The 20291-nt window shown below is 37.1% G+C and overlaps 1 protein-coding gene across 1 annotated transcript in view; it reads right to left on the bottom strand.

Annotated features, from left to right (window-relative positions):
* The window catches only part of MALRD1 (MAM and LDL receptor class A domain containing 1), a 629377-nt gene that overhangs the window by 567109 nt on the left and 41977 nt on the right, over nt 1–20291 (bottom strand). Inside the window, exons 5-7 of the mRNA XM_059660668.1 lie at nt 15707–15803; nt 3037–3138; nt 2283–2429 (exon numbers count right to left, since the gene is read on the bottom strand). Of these exons, the coding sequence (XP_059516651.1) occupies nt 2283–2429; nt 3037–3138; nt 15707–15803 (346 nt within the window). The remainder of the gene's footprint in view (nt 1–2282; nt 2430–3036; nt 3139–15706; nt 15804–20291) is intronic.

Below are 20291 nucleotides of genomic sequence, written 5' to 3'. Positions count from 1 at the left end.
ATGTAGACAATACAAAGATATTTCCATAATTCTATAACTTCAATTTTCAAAAATAATCTTTCAAATGCTTGTTTTGTAAGTTAGTAAATATTCCTGCAGCTTCTAAAAACTATGCATTTAAATTAAATGAAACTCCTATTTATTAGAAATGTTAGACTTTAATGAAAATAGCACAGTAAGTTAATACTTTGTCTTGGACCTATACACAAGGAAATGATAAATAGAAAACACATTTTTATAAAGGCAAAGACAGGTCAAATGCCATCTCAAGAGAAAAGAAAAAAATATGCCAAGTGATGAGCAGGGCTGAAACCACAGAACATGGGCTTTAGGATAAAAAGCAGGCTGTCATAGCTTGAATTTTGACTAATTTAAATTTTGCAAAAGCTAAAGGAGAAGAGTCAAATTCTCTTAACAAAAGCAAAGGCTAGGGCGGGGGAACCTTCCCTCACTGCCTCGGGCTATAAGAGGCAGGATGTGCAAGACTCCAAGCATTGCCATGAAATATGAAACCATAAGCTAGTATTGTTACTCAGGTAAGGTATCAGAGAGCTAAGTAATGCTACAACAAAATCACTGAACAGGGAGGTAGGTACAAAGAAAAACATCAGGAAAGAATGGAGGAAGGATAGAGAAAAAGCAAATCTACAGTAGATATCAGGAGAAAAGGACTATCACCGTGTAGTTAGAAGTGAAACAAACAGACTTTCATTTTAAAATTGTATCACCACATAACTTATTATTTAGGGGTGAGGCCAATTTAAAAATGTTTAAAGTTTACAAATACTAAGCAAGTTCATCACCACAAATCTTATGTAAATAAAAAACAAGTAATTTAAAAAGTGAACCTTTGCAAGAAGGAAAAGAAACTGAAAGGAAGAGGATAAAATAATAGAAACCAAAAAAAAATGACTAAAGAAAATAATAAAATATATCCTTGTAACATTTGAAAACATAATAGCTTCAAACGATATTTACTTAAAAATATTTTTTAAAATATCAAACTATAATTCAAGACCTAAAAAGAGTGGTGGGTGAAGATGGAAGAAGGTATAGAGGGACTAATGGTGATGGAAAAAAAAAAAGGAAAAAAAAAGGGACGGTTAAAAATGGTAATTTAAATTATGACAAGTTCATTCTATTCCAGAAAGTGACAAACATATTGAAGCTCTTTAGGATTATTAAATAAATTTAATATTAAAGATATATGTCAAAGTTTTTAAATAACCATAAAAACATTATATATAAAAGACTAATAACCAAAGATCTTAACAGACACCTAACTAAAGAAGATATACAGATGACAAATATGTATATAAAAATACTCCATATAATATGTCATCAGGGAAATAAAAAGTAAACAATGAGATTCCATTACACACCCATTAAAATGGCCAAAATCCTGAATACTGGCAACACCAAATTCTGGAGAGGATGCAGCACAACAGAAATATCATTCATTTCTGGTGGGATCACAGACACTTTTGAAAGTAGTTTGACACTTTCTTACAAAACTAACCATACTTTTCCATATAATTCAGCAATTGTGCTCCATGGTATTTACTCAAAGGAGCTGAAAAATGTAGATCCACACAAAAACCTTCATATGGGTGTTTAGAGCAGCTTTATTCATAATTGCTAAAACTTGAAAGCAACCAAGACTTCCTCAGTAGGTGAATGGATAAACTGTGGTTCACCTAGTTGAGCCCATTGAAAGACATGGAGAAAATGAAAATGCATATTACTCAGGAGCCAATCTCAAAAGGCTTTATACTTTATGACTCCAACTATATGATACTCCGGAAAAGGCAAAACTATGGGGACAATAAAATCTACATGGAAATAGATTAGTTTCTGCTGGAATAAAATTTTAAATTATACTTTTTAAAAGTAACTAACAATACCCCTACCAAAAAAAAAATAAAGTAATAAAGAGAAAAGTACACAGAAATAACAAATTAGTGTTAGAATAAGAGGAAGAAACTCATTGACAATACTGCAGGAATAGGGAGAGCTAACAGAGTTGATAAACCTTTTTTTGTTATTGTTCATGAAAAATTTATCATCTCCTGATGATAAAAAATAATAAAATTTACAAAATTAAAATAGTTAATTAACCTAGTGTAATTTTTCCTTTACACTGTTGGAAATTATTGATTTTTCCATTTTCACTATCTATGGCATAATATAGTTTCAATAAAATATACTCAGTATGTTCAAGACCCTGATCAAATGTCTGCATACAGTCATAATATATAAAAGATATTATTTTTTATTCCTACCTTCATCATCACTACTTTGATCCTGCTGAGGTGGAGATTCTAAAGCAGGAACTCTTCTTGCATTTGTGCGCAACCAGGAAATGTGCCCAGCAGGTGCTTCTGATGCCCAGCCACACATGTCAAATTCAAATCCACAGGGCTGACACGCTAAAGAGAGGAGAGAGATCCTGGTGGACTCTCACAGGCTATGAGAGTGGTTACTGCCATGGTTGGTGTTACAGTGGGATTTATACACAAACTCATATCTGGAAATTTTGGTTCAATAAACCTTAGAATGAACCAGCAATTCTATTTTTCAAGTTCTTCAATTCACTCAGATGGGCATCCCCCAAAATGAGAACCATTGCATTGCCATAAAAAAATGAAAATTTTCTATCTTTCTTTGGACAAGTGCTTTGGTTTTGATTTTTTAAATAGCATAATATCTGACCTTAGCTAATTTATGAAAATAATTTTATTTATATAATTGACTATTCATAATCACATTGAGATTTTAAAGAATCATTACGTATAAAATTCCAAAAAATTGTCTTTAGTGGAACTGTTTTACAAAGTAATATCACCTTAAATTGATATATTTAATATATTTCACTTGTTGAATAAATCAATCTTCCAATAACATTCCAGCTAAAACTTGGGCATAAATGTCAACAAATACCAAATAACAAGTGAGTATCTTATATTCCTATTAGTGATCTGAGTCTCATGAATGGATCACACACCAACAAGCTGGGTATGCCAATTTAACACTTACATCTTAATCCTGCATCTGTAGAGTCAAATCTGCAGAGACTTGTATCAGGATGGCATAGTTCCTGCTTGGTGACCGATGCTTCTTGACATGGTAAAGTTTCATCTGTTAAATTTAAAGAGTGAGATGCAGATGCAACTGGGGGAGTTACTCATTTATTAAGACACAAGAAGCCCGGTGCACAAAGTTCATGCACTTGAGGGGATCCTTCAGCCTGGTCAGTGCCCCGTTACAGTCCAGGAGCCCTCAGGGGATGTCCAACTGATGATTTAGGCCCGCTCCCCCCGAGGAGCAGGCCTAAGCCAGTAGTTGGACATCCTTAGCACTGCCACGGAGGCAGGAGAGGCTCCCACCACTGCCACTGCACTCACCAGCCATGAGCCCAGCTTCTGGCTGAGCTGCGCTCCCCCTGTGGGAGCGTGCTGACCACCGGGGGCGGCTCCTGTGTTGAGCGTCTGCCCGCTGGTGGTCAGTGCACATCATAGTGACCGGTCATTCTGCCATTCAGTCGATTTGTATATTAGGCTTTTATTATAAAGGACTAACACTTGTTCTACAGAGCATTTCCACCCAAATCTTCTTTATGGCAGCATCATCCCTTAGGTCAGTGATGGCGAACCTTTTGAGCTTGGCGTGTCAGCATTTAGAAAAACCCTTACTTAACTCTGGTGCTGTGTCACATATAGAAATTTTTTGATATTTGCAACCATAGTAAAACAAAGATTTATATTTTTATATTTATTTTATATATTTAAATGCCATTTAACAAAGAACAATCAACCAAAAAAATGAGTTCATAGGTTCGCCATCACTGCCTTAGGTGGACCCATTACACAAAGAAAGGATATATAAACCATGCTAATGCTTCTGGGATTTAATCAGATCTCTGTGGTGAATGCTAAAACCAAATCTTTCATCTCCACCAAAGTAACCTGTCTGAACATGAAAACTAACAGCCTATTATTAAAAGGATAATAGTACATGCATCGGATGTAACGTATAGTGTCTTCTTTAACTGGAAGCAGGATCTGCCCTGGAACTATTTTCCCTGCAGCCCTTTCAAACGGTGCCTCCTTTCCTCCCACAGCCCTCCCAACACAGAACTCAGAAGTGGATAGGTGTCCTTCCTGTACCAGTAGCCACTTCCAGATAATTCTCCGTTTCCGAAATACCCAGCTTTGAAACTCTGAACATCAAAGGGTTCACTCTCTGTGCCAGTTTGTTGCAGTCATCCGCAGACTACGCACTACAGCTCAATCCTTGACGGCATCAGCCCTTGTCTCACTGTCATTCTTTGTCATTTCAATATTCATCTTCATTTCTTCTTTTCTTCTTCATTTCTTGATTTCTTCTTATTGGTGATTGTGAAGGAGAGCCCTGATGAAAAACGACCTCTGCCACCAATCCTTGGAGGATTATCATTACTAATAACATTTCCTTGATCTTAATTACAAGTGACTCACTCCACAACCTTCATCCCCATTGTTCCAGTTCACTCCCTCTCATATCTCAACCGCAACAGTGTTTTGACAGCACCAGGCCCTACTAGCTAATGGTCCTACAATCTTATCAATTCCTTTCATCCTCTCTCATGTTCTCTCTTCCTTTCTTACAGATGTTAGACAGCCAGTCATCCTGGCTCTTCTCATGCTTCCCCATACTCTTGGAGCAAAAACTGAAAAGTACAATTCTCCACATAGTGCAAGTGATGGATAGTTAGCTTTTTGACCGTCGTGTAAGTGCCTAACATTAAGCTGTTGATTGCTGAGGCACCCATTTCAAAGACATCCGCTCGACTAAACACATGGCCAGCTACACAACTAGATAAAGAACCAGGCAGCTGCAGCCCTGAAGTCCCCCTTTTAGAAAGCCTTGGTTGACCTAGATAAGGGACTGTTGGACTGACCCTGCTTTTCCTTTCCTTGCTGTTATTTTTAAAATTCACCAATAAAGAGTGGACCCACAAAAGTCTAGGTCCTCCACCCTTGGTTCCAATAAAGGCAGAAACCCTGGCCAGCGCTCTCTCTCTCTCTCTCTCTCTCTCCCACTATGACCTAAATGTATGGCCCCAAATGATCCTCTAGGACTTATGAGTAATGAAGCTTGTTTTTTCAAACTTCTTTGATGGTTGTTGCTAAGGTGCATCTTGCAATCTTAAAAACAACCACCACAAGGGCTGGTCCAGTCACAACTTTGGCTCCAGGCAGGGAAATGTCTTCAGGGGCTGCCAAAGTAGTAAGGGCCCAGGTGAGTGTCCCATGCACTCCTAGTTGATAGCATCACTATGCATAGGCTTGGATCTACACAAAACCCACCACCTCCTCCATTTACATCTGTGCAGCAGAACTTGAGTGAAGAGAGGCCCACAATCATGATGATTAAAATTACATATTCACGATTACTCATTTCATTGCATCATGGCAATGCCATACTACATTTTTCTAAATCTTTCTTTTTCCTCTATTCCTAGAAACTATTCAAAGACCTTTACCCCTCCTTAAATTTCCACGTCCTCTTTCATTTCAGTTAATCATCCTTCGTTCCACCTCATCATTCTCAGCTAATCATCTTGCTTCACATTTCATAGGAAAAATCAGAATAAAACCTAATAAGTGCTGCCACCAATCTACCTACACAGCTGTCCACATGCCTTTCCTCCTGTAACATGGGTCAACTAGCCATGCTCCACTCTAAGCCCACTCCTTTCATTCATTTATATAGAAAATGCATCTCGTCTTGCCTATCTAAGAAATCATTCCAGCAATTTCCTCTTCTGCTTTATACTAGCATGTCCTCTTGGAAATAGCTTCATTACACTAAGTGGCCAAAATTTTACCCATCCTAAGGAAACCTCCCTACCCTACAACCCCTTCCAAGTAATTTTTCTAAGTTTTTCATATTCTCACTGACTCCACACCCATTTGTCCCCCCTCAGTTATTCATGAATCCATTCCAATAAGGTTTTTGTCAAATATCTTTTTATTGAGGTAAGATTCACATAACAGCCAAAACCGGTTTGGCTCAGTGGATAGAGCGTCAGCCTGCGGACTGAAGGGTCCCAGGTTCGATTCCGGTCAAGGGCATGTACGTGGGTTGCAGGCACTTCCCCAGTGGGGGATGTGCAGGAGGCAGCTGATCGATGTTTCTAACTCTCTATCTCTCTCTCTTCCTCTCTGTAAAAAATCAATAAAATATATTTTAAAAAAGATTCACATAACATTAAATTCATTTTAACCATTTGTAAGTATACAATTCAATGGCTGTTAGTACATTTACAGTGGTCTACCATTATCATCAGTAGCTAATTCCAAAACATTTTCATTATACAAAAAAAAAACACACACCAAAAACACGTATAACCATGAACAGTCAGTCCCCATTCTCTCCTCCCTCATCCCACAAACCTCTAGCAACCAGTAATCTGCTTTCTGTCTATATGGATTAACCCAGTACATTCCATATACTAGTAAATGGAATAATACAGTATTGGCCTTTTATGTTTGACTTCAACTTAGCATTTGATGTTTTAAAGGTTCATTCTTGTTGTAACATGTATCAGAACTTTATTCCTTCTTTTTTTTACCCCACTACTCCACAGAAACTGCACATGTAAAGGGTGACCTCTATATTGCTAAATCTAGTATTTAATTTTCCCTCCCCAACATGCCTGACATATAGTAGTATTGGGCCTAGTTGATCACCCTCCTTCTTCCCTAGATTCTAATACATAAATTTTCTCCTGGCTTTCCTCTTAAATTACTAGCTCTTCATTCTCAGACTCCTTTTTTTTCTGTCTCCTCAAGGTTACACAAAGTAGGATTAGAGCTCAGTCCTTAGATCTCTTCTCTACAGTCATGTTCTTGTTAGGATCACCTAGTGTCACACCTTTAAAATTTTTCCTAAGTGCAAGTGACTCATAAAATTATATCTTATGCCCAGACCTTTTACTGGCCTCCAATATAAATATCATCCTGATGACTTGGCTCCTTCACCTGGCTAACTAACAAGCACCTCAATAGAAATATTTCCAAAACTAAAGTTCTCATTTTCTCTACCCAAACTTTCTCCTCCCACATTCTTTGCCATTGTAGTTCATGACAACTCCACCCTTATAAATCAGCAAGAAATGTGGAGTCAACCCCATCTCTTTTACTGTGCAAATACCATCCATCAGCCTATCTTTGCTTTGTTTAGAAAACGCATTAAGAATATGACTGTATCCTACCACCTTCACTACTACTGTTGAAGGTAACAGCATTCTTTCTGGATTATAATAATAACTTTTGCCTCCTTGTTTCTGCCTTTCTCCCAATATGTGAGTCAGATCATGTCTCCTCTGCTCAAAACCCTTCCCTGGCTTTCTAGCTTCATGAAGTACGCACAAAAGTCTTTACCATGATCATCCTCAGATAAACCATGAGAAACTCTACATTCATGGTACTTCCAGTACATACATCGCTTGCTCACTCAACAACTTGGCTTTTCTGCACAGTAACTATGATCTCCATGTAACCATGCCTGACTACTCGAAAACTTCATCTCACCCTCACTTGTAGCACTTCTCATCTTGGTTTTCTGTTTCATTGTTCCCCATAGTATATATCACCAGTTGACATAAAATATATTTTTTTGTTTATTTGCTTATTTGCTTATTATCTTTCTCCCTCTGACTAAAATTTAAGCTCCATGGATGCAGGAATTACTGTTTGTTTGTTATTTTTGCTGCTGTCTCCCCAATGTTTAGAAAACTTCTTTGGCACAACATATGTGCTCATTATATACTTAATTAGTGAATGGATAAATAAATAACATAAGAAAAATTTGACAAAAATTTTTAAATGCCATATATTCTATGTAAATTATTTGCATTTCTATTTGAAATAAAATTGAAGCAATTGGTTATGAAAATGATTTGCGAATAACATCCATAATCTGGTTTTTCACAATGAAAGCTTACAAATGATTAATGTTCTAAGCCTCCTGAATGGAAGAGCCACTAAAAATAAAACTGCATATGCAATTAAGGGAGTGTGGGCAATAAATGAAGCTAACATGGCACAATAACAATTACTATGAAACAAAACTATAATTTCTGTAGTTTTGTATAATAGCTACAAATCTTCTCCCCCTCACATCTACATAATTAAATATTGGCTATAGTTTAATTAAATGTTGTATATTATCTCTAGTTTTTCACTATTTATACAAGACAAAAAAGCAACAACAAAGGTACTGTAAACAAAAATGGCAAAACAGGCAAGTATAAATTGCAAGAATTAAGAATCTAGCTTGTACCTATTGATATAAATATCTTTAATCAATGTCAACCACTTTTGTTACCTTTGGCTCCCAAACTAGAATTTATAATCATAAAAACAATGGCATGGGGGTATAAGTTGTAATTCACTTAATATCGTAGACAGCATTTTTTATTTAGCACATTTATCCAGAACTCAGAACTATTTAAAATGTCAATTTTTTGTATTTATGGTAATCATTTTATCTCCCTCCTCACACTCTTTCTCTCTCATTCTAACATGCACCACGATGTAGTTGCAGAAAATTATTTTGTGCGTTTTTTAATTCTCCATTACTGATACATGATCAGTAGGATGAAGCTTTGCCAAACATTTTAAGGTCTCATACCAATGAGGCCACGTGTCTAGAGCCTGCCATCCTTCAAATCTAATCTTGTACAAGCAGGTTATGTGAAACTCGCCAGACTCGGATGGTAGAGAAGGAATTCTCAAGGCCACTACAGTAAAAGTTATCATCGACATTCACTTTTGATCAGGGGCTTTAGACAATCTCTTTGTCAATTTTCTTAAATTAGAAATTAGTAATGGATTTCAGTGAACAGTTATTAGATCTTAAAGGGTAGCTAGAAGTTAATAAGATGAAAAAGGTCCTTAGGTTCTTAGTTATTTAACTGTACTGGATAAAACATGCATCATTCAGATTCTCATTAAGAGATGATTTGTATATTTGAGGTATTTATATATTTTGACAAAGGCAAAGTACAGGCAGACCAATCTAAAAATATTCACAGAATATTCAAAATATTCTGAGTATGGGCCACAGCATTCAATCTTTATAAAAATTATAATAAGCCTTTATTCAAGGATTAATGTTATTAAAGAAGCAGTGATTAAGCACTGTCTTATTTAGTCACAGTCACAAACCTTGATTTTTTCCCCACACTTGCTACTTTGGCAGTTTACAGAGATCCTCCTATTCAATAAATGTACAGTGGATGTTTATGTGTTGAGAAAACCAGTCATTTGCAATGATGCTGTTTGAAGGTGTGAAAATAGTCTAAAATATTTATTTAATATTATAAAAAGAATTTAGTTTTATTGTCCACCTTGCAAAATGTTCAGAAACCATTAAAATACCTATACCTGACATTTTTAGGAAGAAAGTCATTGACATTTCAATAGTAAAAAATACATATAATAAAATAATAAACTTATGTTTTTTCCCCTCTAAAGATAATACTACACTTAATCTATGTAATACAATCTCACCATCAGAATTTTTCCAACTTTAAAAGACCTGGGGAAGGAGTAGGAGTAGGGAGGAGGGGTCAATGGGGTGGAAAAGGGAGGACAGCTGTAAAACTTTCAACAACAAAGATAAATTTTTTAAAAATTAAAATTAAAAAGTTACTTTTTAAAAATTCCTTTTAATTTACATATGGTAATATTCATACTTTTGGGTATTTACGTTTATGAATTTTACCAAACAGAGAGCCATTATCTGCAAATTCATTAAATTCTACTTATTCAGTCAGGTCTTCTTTGATGTCATTAACCAATGTTTGGGAGTTTTCAAAAAACTGATCCAGCATATATTTTGTTATATTTATATGTAAGACTTTACTTTACTTATATTACAAATAGCACCATTTTTCTAACAGAGTTTTAATTATTCATTGCCATACTATAGAAATACAATATTGATTTTATAGCGACCTTGTATCCTACTACTGTGATAAATTCATTTACTAGTTTCAGAAGCTTTTTATTTTCCAGACGCTTTTTAAAATATAAATTTTATGATATATTGTTAAAGACAATTGTGTTATTTGCAAATATGAATAGATTAATTCTTTCTGCTCCACTTGCATGCCTTACTTATGCGTCTTGCCTTATTGCATTGGCTATGACTTCCTGTTGAAAAGAAGTGTTAAGAATGGACATCATTGCTCGGTTCTCAGTTTTAGGGATAAAGCATTCATCCTTTCGTCATTATGTATGATGTTAGCTGTTGAGTTTTTATACATGCCCTTTATTCCTTTAAAAATGTTCATACTTTGCTGAGGTTTATAATCATGACAGTATGTTGAACGCTGTCAAATGCTTTTATGAATCTATTGAGATAATCATGTGCTTATTTAGTCTATCAACATGGTGAATTACAGTGATTGCTTTACAAACATTGAACCAGCCTTGCATTTCCCAATGATTGTGGTGTGTTATCTTTTTTATATGTTACTGGATTCCATTTGCTAATATTTTAGTAAAGATTTTTTTGTGATAGAAATGTTGGTGTTTAGTGTTCTTATAATATTTTTGTCTAGTTTGGGGATTAAGGTAAAGCCACTCTTACAGAATAAGATGACAAGTGTTCACTTCTATTTTCTGGAATAGAAAGTAAAAAACTGGTGTTATTTCTCCCCTAAATATTCAATACAATTTTCCACTACAACCATATGGTCCTGGAGTTCTCTTTAACAGAAGATTTTCACTACGATTCCTATTTATTTAATGAATATAAAATTATTCAGATTATCAATTTCTTCTTCAGTGACTTTGGTTGCTTGTGACTTTCAAAGAATTTTCCCATTTCATATAAATTGTTGAATTTATGTTCAGAGAGTTATTTGTTATATTCCTTCATTATTATTCTTTTTAATATCTGTAGAGTCTTTAATGTTAGCCCCTATTTCATTCCTGATATTGTTAATGTGTGTCTGCTTTCTTTTTTCCTTGATCAGACTAGAATTTTGCCAATTTTATTTACCTTTTCAAAGAACCAACTTTTCATTTTAAGAATTTTCTCTATTATTTCCCATTTTTAATTCCATTATTAAGTGACTTAGCTTTAACATGTTCTTTTTCTACTTGATTTATGTGGGTAGTTAAATTACTGCTTTGGGATCTTTCTTCTTTCCTAATAAAAACTTTATACCTATTAATTTCCCTCTAAGGAATGCATTAGCTGTATTACACAAATTTTAGTGTTATACTTTCATTTTAATTCACTTCAAAATACTTGGCTATTTTGAAGTATGTTTTATTTAAATGTGTATAATTTAGTTTCCAAATAATTGTGGATTTCTCAGATTTATAATTTAATTTCATTTTGGTCAGAGGATATATTTTATATGATTTCAATTGTTTTAAAATTCTTAAGTTTTGTTTTGTGGTCCAGTAGTGCATGACCAATTCAAATCAGAGCCTGAAAATTTCAATAATACTATCCTGTCTTTATTCAATAATTTTATATTTTGTTCATCATTGATATTAATTTTTTCATTAATTTTGATTTTTAACATATTGTATTAACATATTATTTATCATGATGAGTAGACATCTTAGTTTACTTGGGCTGCCACAACAAAGTTCCATATACTGGACGGTTTGAACACGTGATTTAAACAACAGATATTTATTTTCCCACAGTGCTGGAGGATGGAAGCCCATGAAAATTGTCTAGCCAATGACATGGTCAAAAACATGGACTTTGCCCATTTCTTCCTTCCTCCTGTCCTATGAGATGTACAGAGCCTCAACAGTCATTTGGGACCATCAAATGACAAGCATCAGGCAAATACCAAGGAAATCCCTTGTTCCCTGACTTTAATAATTAGTACTAAATAGTATCTAATGTGGAGTATTGAAGAAACTATACCATAACTACCTATCTCCTCTATTTTCTTAAGTCACCTAAGAGAACGTTTCTGTTTTCTTGCATCCAAATACATTCTTAACTCTACCCTCCACTGGAGTAGGATTTGCTGATGGAGATATACAAAACATGTTGCATTGGCTTTGCCTGATCTCTCTGATGCTCCCCTATCCTGACCATAATCACCAGGACTGCATGATACAGAAACCTCTGATTCTAGATAGCTAGCTCTGACTCAGCGCAGTCATTGTCAAGTATAATAATCAAGATAAAAATAGCATCCCAAATACCAGTTCTATTCTTAAAACTGAGATTGGCTAGCTTCACAAAAAATGTCCTGAAAACATTATTTAAAATACAGGCCCCATCCTCAGCGATTCCCCTCTAGCAGGTCTGCAGTGAAGCCCAGAACCAATCACTCCTCCATGTCATTCTGATGATTACCCACATTTAGTCTCTCATGACAGTGCCTGAACTTGACTGGAGAGCCTCATTTGGAAATGTAATGTTACATAATTTTACCATCTCTCACATTCCTGCCATTTACAAAACGCAATTCTATCCAAATGCCAATCCCATCCCATCATGCTTTATCCTATTTCTCCATTATTAATGCTCCTAGCACTGTTTTCCCCTCACTGCTCACTCTGAGAAACAAAATACAAAACGTTCTTCACTTACTTTTAAAGAACACACGATGTGACCTTCCCTGAATACCAGCTTTTTCCGTGAGATCACTTCCGTCGTACCTTTCCCAAGGGCTCACATCCTTTTCCAATGCCCCATAAAACACAAGGCCTAAAATTAATGTTGCCATTTCTCTAAATTTCCATTGTTGCTCCTATACACTGATTTATTCTTCCATGTATAAAAACATCTTGGCTAATGATCCCCAATTTATTGGGTATCATGTGTCATCCATACTGCTGTCCATATTCATCGAAGACTTCAGTCTTAGATTTTTTTTTTTCAGTTCTCTTCTTTGGCCCTGAATCTAATAGTTTTGTATCAATTTGATATCCACGTGAAAGGTCTAGCCAATAGTTATCTTTAAAACTCATGCCTCAACTTTTGTGAACTTTATTTTTACACCATCTCAAAAAAACTATGGTAACATTATCTAGAACTATTATCGTAGAAATTGTAGGCTGCAATATTTTTCTATATGACCACAACTTCTCCTTTAATGTCTACCTTTCTGATGCCCTTATTTCTACTATTGCTTTTTTTACTTCTATAATAATTCTATAGAGCTCTTCTGAGTGCTTACTAAAAGATCTGGTATTTGTCTTTTGTAATTTATTGTGACTCATTTACATTGGCCTTTGACCCAGAATATGTATCATTGGTAATTAGGGAAATGGCTTTGGTTCCCAAGGAGAAAGTTCATGCTTGAAATAATAGTAGAGTCCTATTGCAGGTGATCTCAATTCCAAAACACAACCCCAGCATGCTCCTGTGCCGGGGTCCAACCCCAGCGGGTCCAGGGGTCCCCAAAGGTGTGGACGGAGTCGGCGAAGAAGGAATGACACGGAGACAGCGTTCAGTTGATCAGCAGCCTAGCCAGGATCTCCAGCCAAGTTCTGGTCTCGATCTCCAGAGAGGGTCTGCTTCGGATTTCCAGCGAGGTTCTGTAGCCATGTTCCCTCGCTAGGTTCTCCAGCCAGGTTCTGTCCAGGCTCTCCAGTCAGGTTCAGTGTCCAGGTTCCAGTCAGGTTCTCCTGCCAATCTCTGTAGTCAGGTTCAGTCCAGGATCCCTTGCCATGTTCTCCCGCTAGGCTCTGTCTCTAGGCTCTGAGGCCAGTCCCTCTCCAGGATCCTCCGGCATGCTCTCTCCAGTGAAGTTCTTCTGTCTCTAGGCTCTGTGTAGGTTCTGTCTTCTTGATTCTGTTCTAAGTTCTGAGTGTTTCTGTCTTGTTACAACTGTATTTATACCAGTTGATTCAATCCTATCAATCTCTATTACAAAGGTTAGGGCGTTTCTTATCTCCATTCCAGGGAGAAAAGATTATGTAGTTTAAGCATGATTGTTCGTAGTTAAAGGGATTAATTACCCACCTGGCACTTAGTTGAGGGGTTTTATTCCCTCCCTAACTTCAGGGGAAAATCCCTACCTGGGGATTCAACATTTCTCGGAGAGGTGACCTTGGTTAAAACACAGCGCCAAGAAGGTGAGCAAACATATTAAGAACCGTATGCCATATATGCCAGGTCCCTTGAAACAGCAAGCATGGACCGGCTCCCGGCACTCCTGTGTAAATTTGTAATGCAAATAATTTCAATGACAGCAGCTCATTTCTAAATTCCTAACAGTTTAGAAAGTCCAACCAATAGCTGATTTTATTGCCTTATTCACCTTTGAGAGTGATTAGCTAGAATGGCCAATGATTAGGACTAGTTAGGGATCACTTTGGTGGACTCCAATTTCTGTAGAAACTATGAAGCTGAGATATTTCAAAACACCGATGAAGTGATCAAGGTCTGGAGCCAGAAGTCTCATTAAAACTCAAGCATAAGCTGGCTGTGCTCTGGACCCAGGAGACCATGCTGGGTAACAGAGGAAGGCATATTAGGGGAGATTTAAGTAGCAGAGTAGTCACTAGAGTTTGCTTTCCCTGAAGTTAACCATGTGTTCTATCCTGATATATTGCATTCCTTCTGATAAAGCTAAAAATGTTATCTTCATTTAGTGAAAAGGCATTGAAGTTTATACTTCAATTATTTACTTCTAGAAATGAGTGAGTTATATTCTGTTCTCTTAAAATTCTCCATTTCAATTTATCTATATTCAACTTATTATATAGTGATTTCTTAGCTAAGATATGCTGACTACAAAAAAATGCAAAGATGAAAGAGACCTTTATGTGTTCCAGTGTCAACAATTCCTATAAATCCCTATCTTGTTCTGGGTACTACATATTTGTAGGCTCTTATCCTATAAGTAAGAGTGCTGTTTAAAACCCAAGCACAATACAGACATCATTTATCAAGATTCCTTGGTTTCTCTTGATCCATCTCTTCTATTCTTGAAATATTTACTACAATTACCATATCTTTACACCAAATTAGAACTTGGAATCCTCTCTAAAAAGTAACTATCTTTATTCTGATAAATCATACTAGAGTAAGAAAAAAATGTAGAAAGGAAAAAATCTGTCAACTAATTCTTGCTTGATTATTAGACTACATTCATTTTACCTAACCAAATTAAATTTTAACACTGATCTTTTCTATTGATAACAATGTGAATGGGGAATTGAATACTATTCAATTAATATAAGGGACCAATATGGATCCTTTTTAGATCTGATATATGTAGTTTATCAATGTAGCTATCTCAGTTTAAATAGAAAATAAATTATAACTAATTTCTCTATTTGTGTCTCTCAATGTAATAATCACATCAACTCTGCAAGAACTCAATTTCAAGTCTGTGGAGGTCAGTTTTCTCTCATTTTGCTAGAAAGGACAGAGTTCTCTTGGTAAGATTTAACTAGCCAGTGTAAACACTGCTACAAGGTCTCAAATCTGAAACTAAATTATCCCCTTCAACTCTTTATAGCATCAGAGTCAGTGAAGAATAGCCTATATTCACTTCTGGCATAGATTTGGCCATTGTTAGACAATTTATTACACAATGGAAAACAGGACACTCTAAAACATCAGGCAAAAATAAAGAGCAGATCAAAGTCATTACAAAGTTTGTATTGCACTGAATTTATTCTACACAATGAGGATCAAAATGATAAAAAGTTCTTACCATTTGCAGGCAAGCAGCCTGAATTGAAAGATATATCATCAATAGCTATGACTTCATCCTGTTCATGAGTTGAAATCAGTTGACCTTGAAAAACAACCTACATGAAATAAAATAAAATGATTTGCAAAGCTTAAAGAAAGGAAAACAACCTGCCCCAAAATACCAAAGAAATAAACAAAAATACAAAGCAAAGAACATCACTATCTCACAATCTTAAGGTAGAGAGCCTACAAATAAGAAACATCACTTCCTAGAAGCACTTGGGTGACCATGCCAATTCCAAGTGGAAAGGGATCAAAGCATAAATGCGAAAGGACTGGAAAAAATACAGTCGTTTCTGTGTCTCACATGTTTAGCATAGGTTAGGTAACATGCTTGTGAAATGATACAATATTCCCCTGGCTTCTGCCCTATAATCATCCTCTGTGTTTGGTTCCCATGTGTTCATACTACTTAGTATTTATCAGTTTCTGTATCCAGGCTCCATCTTGAACTCTATTCTTGGCATTTCACAACTTTATCACATTTTCACCTCTGGTTTTCTGAATTTTACTCACAGTCTTGCCTTGGATGTCCTTGTGCTAGCCTCCACATTTTCTGCCATGATCTAAACATAGCTTGAGACATTGACCAGAAATGGTTGTTCAGTGACTTATTGTTACAATAACTGAAAATTATATTGTGATGTGCAACTAGCCCACATCTGCACCAAGAGAAAATACTTAAGTATAATTAATCTGAAAAACTAAGAAAAAAACTACTTTCCAGTCTCCTAATTATTTAAATCAAAAGAAAGTAGGTGTGTTGGTAAAGGGTATTATTATCCCACCCTTACTAAAAATACCATTGACATTTTAGGCTTAATTCATGGATACATTAAATTTGTGTTCATTGTTAGGCCTTGTTTATAATATATACATTTTATTATTTTAAAGAGTCAGCACTGCTTTTGAGCTTAACAACAGGTCTGCATGCGGTCAACCCCAGCAGATCATTTGGTGTGCTGCATTCTCCTCTGTTCCTTACAACATGGTGCACTGATACATTTTGATCAAACCAGACACTATCTGCAAGTCTGTTAAAAATATGGAGAGAAATATCCATAACCTATTGAGCAACTTGTCAATAAGTAGCCCTAAAAAGTCAACTTTTCTTCACATAAAACAGAATAATCATGTGACAACTTAAAAACAGGACCAATCTATCAAATATTGTTGTGTAGGGATGGTTTTATATGAAGGCAGTAGAGAAGAGTGATAAAAGCGTATATCTAGAAGCAGACTACTTGGGCTCAGGTACCCACTACACCACTGAATAGCAACCTGACCTTGGAGAAGTTACTCAAGATGTCTGTGCCTCGGTTTTTCCTTTGTAAAAGGGCATTGACAAAAAATAGGCTATTACCTATGTGATAAAGCATTTACAAGGATAAATGAGTTATTATATGGACAGCGTCACTTGATACATAGTTAGTATTTAAATAACTATTATAACAGATTTATTAAAATATTTAAGCTATTATATGAATACTGTGTTTACAGAAAAAAAATCTATTCTCTGCAGATTAACATTTCATTCTTCTTGAAAGCCTTTTCATATAGATACATTCCCCAGTCATTGCTGAGCTGAGCTTATACACATCTATAGTAGCATATTAAAAGAGATAAGTAGAAATAGGTATTAACTAATCATCAGGCTCTTCTATTTTTCTCCGCATTCTTTCCCCAAACCCATTCATCCTCAGGATTTAAACTGTCACCCAGGTTGATGAAACACAAATTTACATCACAAATGTCAACTTCTCTCCTGGGCTCTCCTCCCACATCTCCACAGCCTGCTGTGCATTTTCACTCAGATAGTGTTAAGTCCGTTTTAATTCATAATGTTCTTTCCCTTTGAACTGGACCTGTCACCTGACCTTCACTCTCTGACAATGGTACTGATATCATTGTAATTAGCTACTTATTAATAACTAGTGGCCTGGTGCATAAAATTCATGCACATTAAAAGGGGATTAATTAGAGGAAATATTTTAATATTGCTATTTGCCCTTTCTCTATAATAGAAGTGTCAGAGAGGAAAGAAAATTAGTAAAAAGTATATGAAAATCTTCCTCCTGTCAGAGTGTGGGGCGCACCATGGATCCCAGAGTCAAGTCCCTGCCCACCCATGGTGCTTCAAAATCACGTGAGACCCAGACCCAACTGGCCCCGCCCCCATTGGGAGAGATCCAAACCCAGCTGGCTCCACCCTTGTAAAGCCCCACCAGGCAGGGGGCGTAGCCTCTGGTCCCCTGGCCCGGCAGCCTCAGGTCCCTGGTCAAGCCCCACTGGGTGAGGGGTGCAGCCTCAGGGCCCCCATCAAGCCTCGCAGGGTGGGGATGCAGCATCAGGTCCTCCGTCAAACCCCAGCAGGTGGGGGGGGGGGGCACAGCCTCTGGTCTCCCAGTGCACCCTCAGGTCCCCTGGCCTGGCGCTGGGCTGGGGGTCATGGCCTGAGATCCCTCCACCGGGTGTCAGGGTGAGCGGCATGGCCTGAGGTTCCCCATCAACCCCCACCAGGTGGGGGGTGCAGCCTCAGATCTCCTGCCCCGGCCCAGTGCCATGCAACCTCAGGTCCCTGCTGATTGCTTGTTAAGGCTCGTTATGGGAACTCAGCCTCCACTGTGGGTGCAGCCATCTTGTGTTATGGAAACCCCGCCTCCGCTGCTGGTGCTGCCATCTTTGTGATGGTGTGATGGTCAATTTGCATCTCCCCTCTTTAATAGATAGATAGGAAAGGAAAAAGGGAAAGCCAGAAACTATAGCATGTCATTTGGGCAGCTTCACCAGGAAGCTGCAACTTTGCACTCCCCAGGGAACATAAACACATGCCCAGTAAATTTGGGGTGACATAAGGAAGACAATCACATCTGAGGACAGAGATGGTTGGCCAGAATGAGTGTGGCTACTGCAAGCCCATGAAAATGTGGGAATGCATAATCCCCCTTAACAAAGGAATTCTCTCTTGTTGCTTTCTATTGTTACTCTTGGCACATGACTCATGACTCCTTGGGCTCTTTTGTTTCTGCTTCCTTGCATTTGCCCACACAGCCCAGAGCCAGGCAGATCCTGTGTGCAATGTACCAATGGTCTGCAGCGGGAAACACAAGCTAAGCTATCCTGATGCTGGATTAGACATGGCTCCCACATGGAAAGGAGACTCTGGACACTGGCTCTGATTTGAGCTCTACTGAAACCCCAGCTGAGCTCTATTTCTTTTATGACTGTACTAAGGAAAATGGGACTTCAAAAACCCGGGGTGTAGTTCCAAGTAAATAAAACTTTCTACCATATCTCATCCTCCCATGGGGGCTTCCAGAAATGCTTATTCCAAGAATCCCACTTCTACTAGCAACTGGGGGAGATGAGCCCCTCTCTTATCCGGTAACAGTACCCGAAGATGCTCAAAACTTCAAACTGACCTTTGGAACCACTTTCTCCTTCAGTCCCATGTCCAATCAATCAAGACCTAGGAAGCCCTCTCTTCTTCCCATGCCTATTTCTAATCCTCTATCTTCACACATGATATAATAAAGTAAATTAAATTTAAATTACCTTTTTACCTTCAACCCTCTCCTCATCAGAGTTTGTAACACATAACATACTTATTGATTTTACTAAATTATTGTTAACTTTGTATAACTGAAGAAAAGTTAGTGTGAAAATTGGTTACCATTTGAGCGCACTGATCCAACAAGAGGAAATGTTTTTCTATTTCTCTAAGTGTAGGGGAATTTACTAATGGCTCTTAGTGGCCACAAAACACAAGATCCATCAGGCATAACTAGATCATCCAGTTACATATATTCCTACAAAAAGATTTTCCAGGGATTTTGGTTGAGATCCCAAAAAGAGGGATGGGTTGAAACATATAAGAAAGTGGAATCCCAAGATGATTTAAAAAGCCAGGTCCTGTGATCAGAGGCTGTGTTGGGGTATAGTAGTTGTATTTCTTAGGGAAGTGGTGTTTAACATTCCTTGTTTTCTTCAAAACTTGGGCAAAGGATATTTTTCCCCAAACATCCTCCTCGTTTTAACTGTGTTAGGGGAAATAATAAAAGTTAAAAAATGGCAAAATCAAAGCAGATTACAACATAGATAATGGAGTTAGGAGTTGGCAGCATCAGGAAAGTCAAGTTTGGCCTGCTCTGATCCAATAGTAAACATGAGACAAATTCCTTTCAGCCCTAACATTTTAAGAGAAGATGGCCTTTGAAGAGAGTGAAGGGGTCAGCACTTGAGCTACTTGACTTAAATCTTAAATAAACTTTGACAGGCCCTAGCCGGTTTGGCTCAGTGGATAGAGCATCAGCCTGCAGACTGCAGGGTCCCAGATTCGATTCCCGTCAAGGACACACGGCTGGTTGCAGGCTTGATCTCTAGTAGGGGACATGCAGGAGGCAGCCAATCAATGATTCTCTCTCATCATTGATGTTTCTAACTTTTTCTCCCTCTCCCTTCCTCTCTGAAATCACTAAAAACATATTTTATTAAAATACACAAAACTTTGACAGCAGGTGAATGCATGTGAACCTAACTTGGAT

Source organism: Myotis daubentonii, chromosome 1, assembly GCF_963259705.1.
Source record: "Myotis daubentonii chromosome 1, mMyoDau2.1, whole genome shotgun sequence".
Taxonomy (NCBI): Eukaryota; Metazoa; Chordata; class Mammalia; order Chiroptera; family Vespertilionidae; genus Myotis; species Myotis daubentonii.
This window is presented reverse-complemented; position numbering and strand designations above follow the sequence as displayed.